Source organism: Hirundo rustica, chromosome 3 (assembly GCF_015227805.2).
Source record: "Hirundo rustica isolate bHirRus1 chromosome 3, bHirRus1.pri.v3, whole genome shotgun sequence".
Lineage (NCBI taxonomy): Eukaryota > Metazoa > Chordata > Aves > Passeriformes > Hirundinidae > Hirundo > Hirundo rustica.
Window position 1 is genome coordinate 28061275 of NC_053452.1, and position 13068 is coordinate 28074342.

Sequence of the window (13068 nt, forward strand, 5' to 3'; positions counted from 1 at the left end):
AGTGGGGAGTGATAGCGAACCTATCCCTTGGTCCCTTTGTGGTTGTGGGGAGCAAAGTGATGGGGGAAGATAGGAAAGGGAGAGGCCATTTCAGGACAAACAGCCTACAGAGCTGGCTGGAACTTGTTATGGTAATGAGCATTCTAGTATTATGCTCCAGCTTCATGCTAGTTGTTGAGGAGCTATGCAGCCTGTCCTCCCTCCTTCCTGACTGATTGTCCTTGTGAGAGCACCTATTTGTGGGGATGTGTGATTTCTTGTAGATTAACCTTTTTCCATTTAGCTTTCCAAATTTGCTTTTGATGGAGATGGATGAGTTTTAAGTATCATTTGCACTCTTGTTCAAAGCATTCCTGGAACAGTTCTTTGCAATGGCCACTTGGACTATTTTAAACCTTGTTTTTTCAAAAAGTGAAGACAAGTGAAAAACAAGCCTTATAGAGTTGTATTCATCTGTTCTTTGACAAATTAGGACTGATTTTTGTAAAAAAACTACAGACAGAATTTGAGCAAGATATTAGCAAATGTTTTTATTTTGCATTGTAAAAACTACTGAATCGCTGTTAATTTCAGAGTTTCTAAAAGTCTTAGGAACTAGAAGGGTATTGACCAATACACCTTTTAAAAATAAAAATGTTTAATCTCTAAATGAGCAAAAATATGTATTTTCTATGTATCGCAAATTTCAAAGCCAAATAGCACACACTATAGAATTTTATGTATTGTGTGGCTTTGACTGATTCACGTGAATGCTAATGCTCTCTTCTTTCCACTGCTTAATTTCTGCCAAGAACTCTTGGAGCTTTTTAAGCCTTCCAGCAATATAAAACTGGAAGGAGGAGGTTCTTAGATTTGCAAGCCCCAAATAGCAAAGTATTCGTGTATTTTATGCTTTTCTTAATACATGTATCTATACGCTATTGCTCGTGTTTTGCTTGGATTGAGAAATATTGCATAATATAGCATTGATACTGTTTTGGAAGGGTAACAGTTTTAGACTCCTGTCTTTGTTTGTTTTAAAGTAGCCATCCTAAAGTTGTACCTAGAAAACCTTATACTACATTGCAGCAGAGTATTCTCAATGTAACCACGGTTCAGTGTGCCCAGCCGATGTGACCAAGCTCAATGATAAATGTTTATGTTGTGTGGGTCCAATTGTCTTTAAAATATGACAATATGTACTGTGTATGTTATTTTAATTAAAATATACAGGCAGCATGTAACCAGATTGAGTATTTCCATGCATGGGATATATATATATTTTTTTTTTTTTTTTTTTTAGCTGGAGAGTAGAGAGACACTCAGCTTCTCTGGTTCAGGTGATTCAACAGTCAGGGTTAGATACTAATGTGTAGAACACTTCTGTTATCAGTAGCCTAGAGAAGTGCAGGAATATTTGCCAGTTTTTCCTGACACACTTTGCTTCATGTATAAAATATCTTAGTGTATACCTGGTCAAATGCTTGTGGGTGCTGGTTGTGTGTGGAAGATAAATTTTACCTTGAAGATAGCTTGATAAATCATTAGTGTCTTTTCCACTGTCCATGGAATGAAGTTATAAATTCCTTGGCAGTCAGGGTTATTTGGAGACTAACATAAAGGTTGCTAGTATAAAGGTAGCTTGCTTTGTTACTATACATCTGTGAATGTGCCAAAAAGCAAGGCTAATGGTTTGCATTCCCTAGTTCAGGAGAAAGTCAGATCAGCAAACTGGAGACCTCTAGTCTATCCTATTTATTCCATCTGGTCAGGACTTTTTTTTAATCCAGTTCTTATTTTGGAAATACTGATCTGTTGCAGTTTTTTTCAGTAGAGTGTAACCATTTTCACGTAATTTACACAGCAGAAATATTTATGAGGTCCTGGGTGGAATTACCATTCCCAGCCAGGAGCTCGTGATGGGAGTGGTTCAAAGGCATGCAGGAGAGCACCTTCAAGGCCAGGTTTCTTTGCCAGTGGTGGGGTTCAGTGTCATATCTGTGTAGTCTGACCATGTTACTGTTTGGGGACAAAATGCTTTTCTCCTCTTCCCCAAGACAGTTGGTTTCACTTTAATGCATGGTAAAATAATAATTAAAAATGAATTGTAATAGGCATTTGACAAAAAGAAGTGAATGATGTTAGCTGGTTTTGAGGTGTTTTTTGTTAATGATTTTACTTGAAAGGGAGTGGAAAGAGAGATTAGTTTATGAAAGTTGAGTAGTACCCAGGTCTCGTACACCTTTAATCACTCTTATCTGTTCCAAGTACATATTAGCAAAGAAAAAGAGCTCGTCAATTTCATTCCATTAGATAATGCTGATATAACCTGGGCTTTTCAATGATGTGAAGTAGATGGACTTCTCTGACACTGGGATATGCGGGAGACAAGAGGTGGAAAACAAAACCATGAAGGTGGGTGGAGTAACTATAAAGAAGAATGAAGATGGGTTGTTTCCCTTCAGAACGAAGTCTCATCGAAGTATCAAAAATCCTCTTCAAGTTGTGTGTGTCACTGATGTGGAGCTTTTAGTCTTACAAACTGGAATGTCTAGTGAGGTTTATTTAGCGATTTAAGGAAGGGAGGCAGTATTGAATTCCAAGATGTTGAATGTTGCAATTTATACTGTTGCATGCGTGTGTGATGTTACTACCTAGGGACAAAAATCCATTACCTTAGTGTTACACAAATGTAACAGTAACCAGTTAGAATTCTTGCTTAAATGATTCTACTGCCTGTGATGGACACAGCAGATGTCTAGAACAGCAGGTTCAGATGAGTTTTGAGGTGGATTTAGCAGTTTGTGCAGAAGTCAGGTGTCTATGTGAGAGACAGAGGTCAGAGCCTTACATCAGACAGTCAAATAATAGTCATTGGCAAGTTTTTCATTGGGTGCTGGAGGCAAACTTGTGTTCTCCTGGATTACATATCAATACAATTAATGTTTACACGTCTCCTTTAATTTAGTTATTGCAAGTGTGTGGCCATGATGACTGAGCATAATTTTCACACACCATAACATGTGTAGTCTTTTCTTTTGGGCACTTGGAACTGCAGTTGTGCTCTTGGAAGGACTCATTTCCAAGTCCTGTACAGCTTTGGCTGGTTAGTTGTAAAACTTGTGTAAAAGAAGGAGGAAGACTAATTTCTTTGCTAAAGCTGGGTAGCTTGTGCAGCAGTTCAATGTTTCTTAGCATAGCTGTGCTAAAATCAAACTGGGAAAAATGATTAAAAATTTCCAGCAGCACAGTGAGATATCTGAACTTTTCTTTTTCTAGTGAAGATCACAGCATGAACATTTTTAACCTAATCAAGGCTGTTTCTTTAGAGGTTCTAATTGAGGCTTTGGGTTGGGGTTATCTCTTCTTACTAAGAGATGTTTCTACAGAAAAATAGGTGTCAGTGGTCATAGGCATAGTGCCTGCAGAAAAGGGATGTCTTATAAAAAATCCTGTCTATTTATGTTCTAGTTCAGCTAATCAAATCTTCTTTCAAAGTAGTGCAGAGAGCAGAGGTGAGTTCCTATGATGAAATGGCAGGAAAAAGCTATTTGTCCTCTGATTTAAGCTTGTATGTGTAACACTTCCTAATTTTGACTTTAACTTAGTAGTTATTTTTACATTAAAGAGTCTTTAATTTTGCTGGAGTCTTATACTTGTGTGCCAAAAGTAGGTACTTGTACAAAATGGTGACCTCTAGAAGTTTTGCTGCATCCTTAAATAATTTAGTATTCTGAATGATTTTGAGGTTGCCAGTACTTTTTAGAATTGTGACTCAACACCTTGATACTTTTTTCTTCTTTTTTTGGAAGCCAATTACCATCTTTTAAGATAATGTTGTTCACACTAGAGCTTGGGTTAATTTCTTCTTCAGCTTGCATCTTTTAACAATGAAGGGAATCTCCAGCACTGTTGCTGGCATGTGAAATGATAACACCATCTGTTCACCTTGAGAATCTGAATTGTAGTGCTTCATGTCCAGCCTGTAATTTTGACTTTTCCTGGTTTCATTTAAAATTCTATGTGATAACTGATGTCCACACACACTATGGATTTTGCTATTAAGCAGCTGTGTGTAATGATAATAACAAGCATAAATGCATATGTAACTTTCAGGAGATAGACTGATTTGGAGCCCTACTGATAATAATGGGTAATATGCCTACGGTTCCTAACTGTGCCTGTATAGCAGCTTATGAGTTCAATTGACTCTTACGATAATCTCATCCATGGAAGGCAACTGCTAAGAACACAGCAATGAGATATTTCTTCAAAGGGAAGTGATTTACTTGTTAGGGACACTGCATAAAGCATGTGTTACTGCCTGTGCTCCTGGTCCAGTGTTCTTGTTTGTCTCCTGTCCTGTTTCATTCTATCCTTGGTCCAAGTGTATTGCTTGTAAGCTGTTTCTTTTGTTTCTTATTCACCTCTTCCCTGTTTCACTGTGTTCTGGCAAAGCCTCTGTTGCTGCATTTAAAAACTATCCTAAAAATAGTTTTTTTTTTTTCTTCAAGGTCTTTGTGGAGCTAGCTTGTGAGGAGCTTGCAGAAATGTGTACACTGCAAGAGATAGTCTATAGACTATGTTATGTGGGATACATCCACACGAAATTGTGTTGAATTACTTCCTTTAGGATGGCAAAGCTGTAAATGAAGGTTCTAAATTCCTCGTGAGGTAGGAATTGAAAATTGCTATTGTTGTGTTATGAATTATTTTGGCAGAAACTTCCTGTAAAAATACAGCTTTACAGACACCCCATTAATTTGAAATTAACTTTTTTTTAAAGAAAAAATATTGAGTGAAATTCTGTTTTCAATGTAATGAGTAGCAAAGTTTCATGGAGTTATTTTATTAGTGCCAGCTTTGCCTGAACCTCTGTGGAATCAGGATTTCACTGTTCTTTTTTACCAGTTTTCGTATGGAAGGAGTCCACAATGTTTCTTTGTTACTAGATATGCTGAGGTATTGGTGAAATACTTTTTTTTTTGTTCTAGAAGGTATAACCTAGTCTCTCATTAATATAGAGAATAATTTTTTAAATATTCGTAACTTTCTGTCTTGAAAATGATCTGAGGTTCTTTAAACGGCATTTTTCTACCATTTCCCCTTTATATCAAAAAACAGCATCCAAGTCCTGCCAGCAGAAACAAATGAGAACTTTAATTATTGGACTTCTTATTCTTCTGGAAAGTAGCATCTGCAGTAGTATGGTAGACAGTGAATTTGATGTGTAATTTCCACTGTGTTATTAGGAACTTCAGTATTTCACACTAGAAGGTACGAAAGGTATAAACATGAAATAATGGATCTTGAAGCTGGAAACACAAATTCTCAGTTGCAAATTGCTTCTGCTGTCTGTGTGCTTTAACTCAGCAGAGCAGAAACAAAGATTGTGGGGTTTATGCTTTTGGTGAAGTGTCCCTGGATTCCCTTCATCAGTCTGAGCTCATGGTTCTTTGGGAAGCAAAGACAGCTGCAAGTTGCTGCTATTGCAGTCCTTTGTGTTGCTCTTTCAAGAACGTTTCTGTCAACTTTTTCTACTCTATGCCCAGGATCAGGTTTGGCTGGGGTGGCTTAGCACCCTTACCATCATTTCACATACCAGTCTTATTTAGAATGTAGCTGGGTCTAAATATTTTTGTTAGGAAGCTTCACAGCTGTGGGGTTTGCCTGTACCCCTGTGGCTGAAAGTGGTCTAATGTGCAGAAATGTGGAGAGAAGTGTGCAATCAGTATCACTGAGCTAATAAATTAGATGCATTGGCAGGTAACTTATTGTTTCTGTCCCAGATGCCCTTCTCAAAGCAGAATGGCCATGTCAATAATTTATTTAAATAAATCCTTATTAATAAGTTTAAGTGATTTCATATTTTCCATGTCAAATTGTGTTGAGTAGAATGAACCTGTGGAAATATTCCCACTGACTTTAGTGGAGGTACAGGAGTCACCCTTCAAGAAATTAACTATGACAATTCAAATCAATAGCACGTTTTTCTTAACTTGCTTGAAAAAGAGCTGTGCTGCCTATCTTAGGGCTGACAACTGCAGTGAGAGGAATCAGAGTAGGAGTCCACAACTTGGTGCCAAAAAATAGTGCAGTGTTTACACAGACTCGCTTGCAGTGGAGACCTTGGGTTTATACCAGCACGGCAGATTACATTCAGTTCCAGTTGTAATGTCACTAAAATAGTCCTCTGAACTGAAAGTTTTAATGGTTTTGTTTCCCCAACGTATCCTGTGCACACAGAGCCTTGTGCTTGCTGCTGGGAGGCTGAAGCCGGGCAGCGCCTGTGGGGGCTGAAGGTGTTCCTGCTTTCTGCGGGCAGCCAAGAGAGAGCAGGGGAACCACGTCTCGTTCCCTGGTAATCCTGCAGCAGCTGCAGAGCTGTTGCCGAAGGCACATGGCTTGTTCCTTCTTTACTGCTACAAGTTTGAGTGTTGCAGCTCCCTTGGCTAAGATTATGCTTACACAAGTAACAGCTGCAGGACTTTTAAACTGTTTTAAACGAAAAAGCGGACTAAGTGTATGAATTCCTGCTTGAAATTCCATTTTGAACGTGCAAGATAGGCAAGGCAGTAGATGAGGTATCACACTATACTAATTTTTACATTTATTTTCTGGCACCTAGGGACACTTTTGGTGTACTCTGTGAAACTTTGGATAGAAAATAGATTCATAGAAGTATGCAGTGTGTTGGCATTTCCTCTGTTTAAACGTTTAGTATTTGATTAAAACAACAGAGGAACAGTTATTTGCATAAAGAGAAATATTAATGCATGTTGGTATGGAATTGTTGGATTTTCTTCCGGGTACTTAGTTCAGGTAATTTGGCTTGGTAAAAAGTTGTAGCAGTTACATAACAATCACTCTCCAGAGAGAACTTTAGTGTGGAAGCTATTTACCCTAAGATGCAGATTATGGAAGCCCTGTCCTCGCTTTATCTCAGTGTAATGATACAGTTGGTAACTTAACTAAATTATTAATTTTCTTTGAAAGTTTCCAAGCATTTCTATCCAAAGTACTTACATGCAGCATGATATGTCAAAGATATTTTTATTACTGCTGGCTTGTAAAATAAGAGAATATTATTGATTAACATCCTCATTTTCTGAGGAATGACAATATAGGTCATAATGTTAGCTTTTTTGGGCTCTGTCTGTAGCTGTGTGGCTTGCTGACTTTGACAAGTTGTTGAATTAAGGTAGGAGAATAATATTTGCAATACTGTGAGAATATGTGGAATTCAATTAGTGTCTTGCTGGGGGTAGGGTCTAACTGTAGCAGCACATTAACACAATGGGAAAAGAAGTACTTAGAGTAGAAATCACAGTTGCTGGTCTGTTGCGCTGTCACATTTGTACCTTGCTACACAATCATTATATTTATTGTATATATCTGTGTGCAAAATCAAATGTTTGTAAGTCATGTAACAATATTCTCATTTGCTTCAGAAGTGCAGAGTCAGAATGGTGAAGAATGCAAAAGCTACTATGGACTGAAGTGTAGGAAGAGGGAATATTGTGTGCAGTGGTAATGCAGTAGCTCTCATGGCAAATTTCACTACAATGAAATTATTTCACTAAAAGCTTAGGTTTTTAATGGATGAAATGTAAAAGTAAAGTGTCCTTTGGAAGGTTATACAACAAAGTGTAGCATGCTTCTTTGTCATATAGAAGTAGTTGCTGTTGAAGCTTGTGATGTCAGTAACAGCTCAATGACTACTATATATCCCATCTTTTTTCATGATAATTATGAGAGACAACTGTACTACTCTTAAAACACATTTCTGAGCTATCTTCAACATGGAGAACCAAGTTGCATAGTACAGCTTGGTTAAAATTGGTGATGGCCATCTCCTTCTAAGGCCTCTCTAATGCCTTAGAGAATTTGAGGTGGTCACAATTTATTGTAACATGTTATAGAAAGGGCTTTCAGCCTTTTGGCACATTTGGTACCAGTTGCCTGGACAAGAAGCTGTTTTTTGGATGTTTTCCATTTCATGCACATCTGTGTTTGTAAAACTCCAAATCATGTCTTCTAGCTGGAAGGAAAATATTCAAGGCTTTTTGCCTTAGCAGGAAAAGTGCTTTGTTGCCTAAAGAGAACACAGTTTAAAGACAATTTCAAGCTAGAATAATTATTATTCTGTCTAGATAAGAATGTAACCCCCAAACATTTTTGCATATTTACAAAATTTAATTTCCTTAAGCTTGAAAATGTTTTAAAAAGTTTTTTTCTTGAAATAAAAATTCAGCACATTTTTCTTTTAGAAAAGAACATTGTTTTAGCAGAAGTTATTTAAATAACATACAAAATTTCATAAAGTATTATACATTTTTGAAAATACAACTTCAACCAAAACAATATAAATAAGATGCCTTTTCATAAAGAGATGATATGAGGGGTCTCTGTACTTGGCAATTAAACTGCCTGTTTGAAACTCTTTACAAGAATCTTCTATTGAAAAAAATTGAGAATCCTGAAGGTGTTGTCTTTGGCTTCTACTTTTTAAGGTGTTTGCTAATTGAATTTCTTCAAATGAAGAAAGCTAAACAACTATACTGTAGTTTTTGAATGTAAAGAATTTGTAAAATGACATTCTTCCTACTTTGTTAATCTGCTGAAATGACTTTAAGAATTAAAATAGAGTTGGAAGCAATTTACTTAAAATTAATCACGTAAGATAGTATTAAACATCATTGTAAGAAATTCAGGGCCTTGAACAAAACTTCATCTCAAGTCAAGCTGGAACCAACATTGTTTGCAAATTTTAGATACTTGTCATCTCAAAAGCTTCACAGCAGAGGCAAATCTATATAGCTCAAATAAATATGGGAGTTTGGTTTAGTGCCAAAATTGCAAGCAAAATCCTGACTGAGGCTGGGATTTTCTGCTGTAAAAAGAGCAGGACATGAGCCTATCCTTATGACCCAAGAGGTGTATCAAATCCAGAGTAATGAGTTCAAGCTCTTTCTGAATTTGCACCAAAGCTGACTGCCAGTCAAACTGGTTCTGTAGTAGTCAGTGCAGTATGAGAGGTGCTGACATGGAGTTAATTACACCACTTTCCTGGATAACTACATTCAACATGCCTTAAATAATGCTAGTCATATAGCCACCTCGGTTACCAAAGAAAGATTTTAATGTTAACATCAGCAAGTTTTATGGTAGTCATAAGTAAAAAATAATACTTGAATGTTAGAAGGAAGCTTCCAGTCACATAGGTAAAGAAGTTAAGGCAGTATTCTTGACCTGATGGTGTGCCAAGATGGAAGGCTTGTTTTGGGAATGGGAAGTGATAGTTCTATTCAACTAAGAATAGGAAAATCCCAGGATATAGAAAATTGAGTTTATTATATCTTTGGCTATTTGATGTATTGGTATCAGTGTAATTGAAAGAGGGTACTGTTCTTTGTTTCTGTCCTTGCCTAATGAAATTAATCACATGTTGTTTGGTTTTTAGTCACCTCTGAAAACTGGAGCAAAATTTGTTTTTATCTTTGAAACATGTTTTTGCACCTGATTTTTGTTTGTTTGTTTTTAGCCTCTCGTAAAATTTGATAAATGTTTCGGCTATAAACACAATGTACACAGACTATGGTCATGGTGTTGAAGTCATTCAGACAGTTTAGTGTGTGTATATATATATATATATATGTATATGCCACCTGTTAAGGTGATTGATTTTTCTGGGATTATGGAGTGTTTTCAGCCCTGATTGTAATGGTAGGGATACGATCCAGTGCATGACCATCCAAGATGGGAGATTTGGAGTGGTGCTAGTTTTGGTTTGTTGGTTTTTTTTACCTGTCTAGTTGGTCATGGGTATCCAGGCTATCTTTGATTCCTTCCTTCACACTGGAATCTGTCTTGGTACTTTAGAGATGTTGGTTTTACAAAATATCGATCTCTTTTTTTATCACCTTTCTGAAAACACTTTATCCTGGAAGTTTCTATTAAAGAGAGGTTGTTCAGGCATGTAAGCAAAGGACCACCATGTGTTTTATCTGAAGAGGATTGGGGTGATCCCAATTTAAAGGTAAACTGTCTCATCTCTGCTGCTACATAGGTGTGTGTCAGTACTTCTCTGCTCAGCTCTTGATGTAATTTCAACTGCAGAGTGAACTGCTGTGATCATACCCTTCACTAGGAGGCACTCCAAAGTACTTTCTTTTGCGTTTTTATCTCAGTTTTGGAGACTTGTGATGTAGTTTTCATAGTCACTACACACCTGCAGCATCCACAAGTGGGTGTTAAAACCCTGCATATTGTGGTGTAGCCCTTTAGCACAAGGACCCACAGCCTCTCCCAGGTGTGAGTAACCAGCCAGTCTCTGCTGTGACATGACAGTCCCAGGAGCTGGCAGGCTTCCCCCAAGGAGAGGTTTGAGTCAGCAGTGCTGAGACGGGACATGCAGCTCTGAGATGTGGTCGTGGAAAGATAATGGTGAGGAAGGAAGGAAGCATGCAATAGGAAAAAAGAATTGTTGTCTGCTTACCAGGATGTATCTAGCCCAAGATCCCAAAGAGGAGAGGGAGACCCAGACTTGCATTGGTGGGCAGATGGGCAATTCTGCCAGACCTGTCTGTGATGGATGACAAGGTCTCTCCCTCTGGCACATAAAAATAATCCAAATTGATACAGGTGTTGTGTACCGTTTGTGGTTAACAGTAACTTAATTGCTAAATGATAAAATTATTAATTGATGTGATAGTTGATGATAAACAGTATTTTGAATTATGGATGCACAGATAATCATTCTTACAACAGAACTTCTGTTTTGTTAAGAAAATGATCACTATGTTGTTATGAGCATTTAGTCACAGATTTTTTTTCTCCTAATTTTTCTTTTTAATTTGATGCCCATATTGCATGAAATTCAGTTGATGCTTTAGTCAGCCCTTTGTGTGTGTGTGGAGATATGAGTGGATATCAAGTTCATTTCAAAACTACATAAGACTGGAGCCAAAAAATTGTGTTTCATCTGCAAAATGCCATTTAAAAAGAATGATTTCACAGGATGCCACAGATGCTGTTGGTGTGTGTCTCTGACAAGACCAACGAATTTCATGCAGAGGGACGTGTTTTTCTTCTGTTCACTGTTAGGATTTCTACTTGAACCATGTCCTTAATATTTAACAGATTTTACTGCTTTATTTTCACTGTGTTTCAGAATTCAGACGTTGCTGTGCCACGATCTTTGCGTTCACCTGAGCGTCCCTTAGTTTCCTTAGCCATTCTGTATTGTGAACCACCATGTGCACTTGCATTTAGTATTCCTCAAGTCTGGGATTTCAGATTGCTGCTACTCTAGCTCGGATCAGTTCACACAATGTGGAGACCATGGTCTTGTTTCCATTTCACTAGGCTAAGAATTTTCCATATTCATAAGTTGAGAATTGTTCTTGAAAAGCAATCCCTCATAAGTGTGTGTTTTTCCCATGTACTGTGTTTGTTAACAGATTGCGAGAAACAGCGCCAGACATAAAAAGCCCTAAGAAATGCATTTCTTGTGAATACCAATTCCTTGGAGCTGGTGCTTTGATGTATATTCAGAGCTCTGTCAGCTCTCTTTTTCTGTAATACCTAGTGAACCTTTCATCTCTGCCTTTACATTTTGTGCCCATTTGCAGAGTGAGGAGAACATCAACTGGTATTTTGTGTTGTGTTATCTTTCCATCATAGCTGCAGCAACACAGTCTAATTGGCAGCCAGAAGTCCATGAAGTTAGTCTTCAAGCCACCTTTCTCTTATTTTTTGTGTGTTTTTCTGTCTTTTAAAGAGGTGCAGTGAACTTCTTTCACAACAGTGAGTGAGTGTAAGTGAGAAGGAGCAAGGGCCTTTCTGCAATATGTATGATCTCCACAGTGTTGCCATGAAAATCAAGTATAACTTCTTGGCATCTGTGTCCTGGAGACCAGGTTCAGCAGACTTTGAAGTAGGCACCACGCCATCTGGGCAGATGGGTATTAATGTAAGCATTGGATATAAATGTTAGACATGATTCCCAGTTCCAAATGTTATAAAATGTTGTCCTGAACTTCTACCTCTGGATGTAAAGGATTTGTTGCAAATCCAGCTCAGGGAAGAGTTGGATTTACAGTATTAGAAATTTAAATCTTGGATCAACTGTGTCATTTGCAATGTTGGAAAGGGGTGTGAAGTTGCTCAGAGAAATTTGCTTGTATTTTTGGAGGAGTTCCCGTAAGTAACAGATGAAAATAAGCATCTGTGTTGTTTACCATTTTCATATGAATAAATTATATTTTGAAGGCACTGTGGAAGAAGGAATTATTTTGTATTTTTCTGTGCCTGTCAGTAGGGATGGCAATTCATCGGGAATCTAGTGAACTTAATTCAGCTCACCAGACTTGTTTGTTCCCTTATGTAACGTGATGGTTATTCAGAGTGAAAAGCTTTTTTCTTGTTGTTGTTTCTCTGCCGTTTTTGTCCTGTATTTTTCTTACACGCCTATCTGGTGGAGGTGGTAGATTTGTTTCCTAGTCCTTGCTGGTAAAGTCCTTGCTGGTAACAGATGTTGTTTTGCTTGTCAGGGTCTAGGTAGCCTCTGGGTTCTTCCTAGGCTTCTTCCAGGTCCCACCAAAGTGAATTTCATCTGCCTTGCCAGAGTTTGCGTAAGCCCTGAGTGAATAAACACTGCGTTCAGGAGCTTTTTCCACTCTGTCCTAACTTGAGGTGTAACAAGATGTAGCCTGGGTGATCTGAGTAGAGGTGCCCAGCGATGAGCATTGTTCAGAATCCTGGAACGAAGAAGGGTCCGTGGGAGAGGTGGTGGCATCGCCACCCTCACGCTGCAACTCGAAGAAAAGCACAGAGATGTGAAGTGGCTGTGGGCCCACTTACACGAGCAGAGAGGCCGTGTTGGAAGTCAGATGCAGGGCCATCTCTTCAATGGTCTCTACAGTGTGGAGGATATGACCTAAATCCTATTAGTTTTCTCCTTTTATAACACAAAGAGATTAGAATATGTATTTATACTGGAAGTCAGCTCCTTTTCCACATGATCAGATTATTTATCTTTTACATCCTGCCAGAAGTGACCAGAATGCAATTTGTTTATTTATTTGG

The 13068-nt window shown here is 37.9% G+C and overlaps 1 protein-coding gene across 4 annotated transcripts in view; it reads left to right on the top strand.

Moving 5' to 3' along the window:
- The window catches only part of PRKCE (protein kinase C epsilon), a 285135-nt gene that overhangs the window by 25481 nt on the left and 246586 nt on the right, over window positions 1-13068 (top strand). The window contains exon 1 of one of the 4 annotated variants that reach the window (XM_058419725.1): window positions 2291-2394. The exons of the other annotated variants lie outside the window; for them this stretch is intronic. Coding sequence (XP_058275708.1) covers window positions 2335-2394 — 60 coding nt within the window. The 5' untranslated portion in view covers window positions 2291-2334. Of the gene's footprint in view, window positions 1-2290; window positions 2395-13068 lie in introns of those variants that run through there. 4 annotated transcript variants of the gene reach the window in all.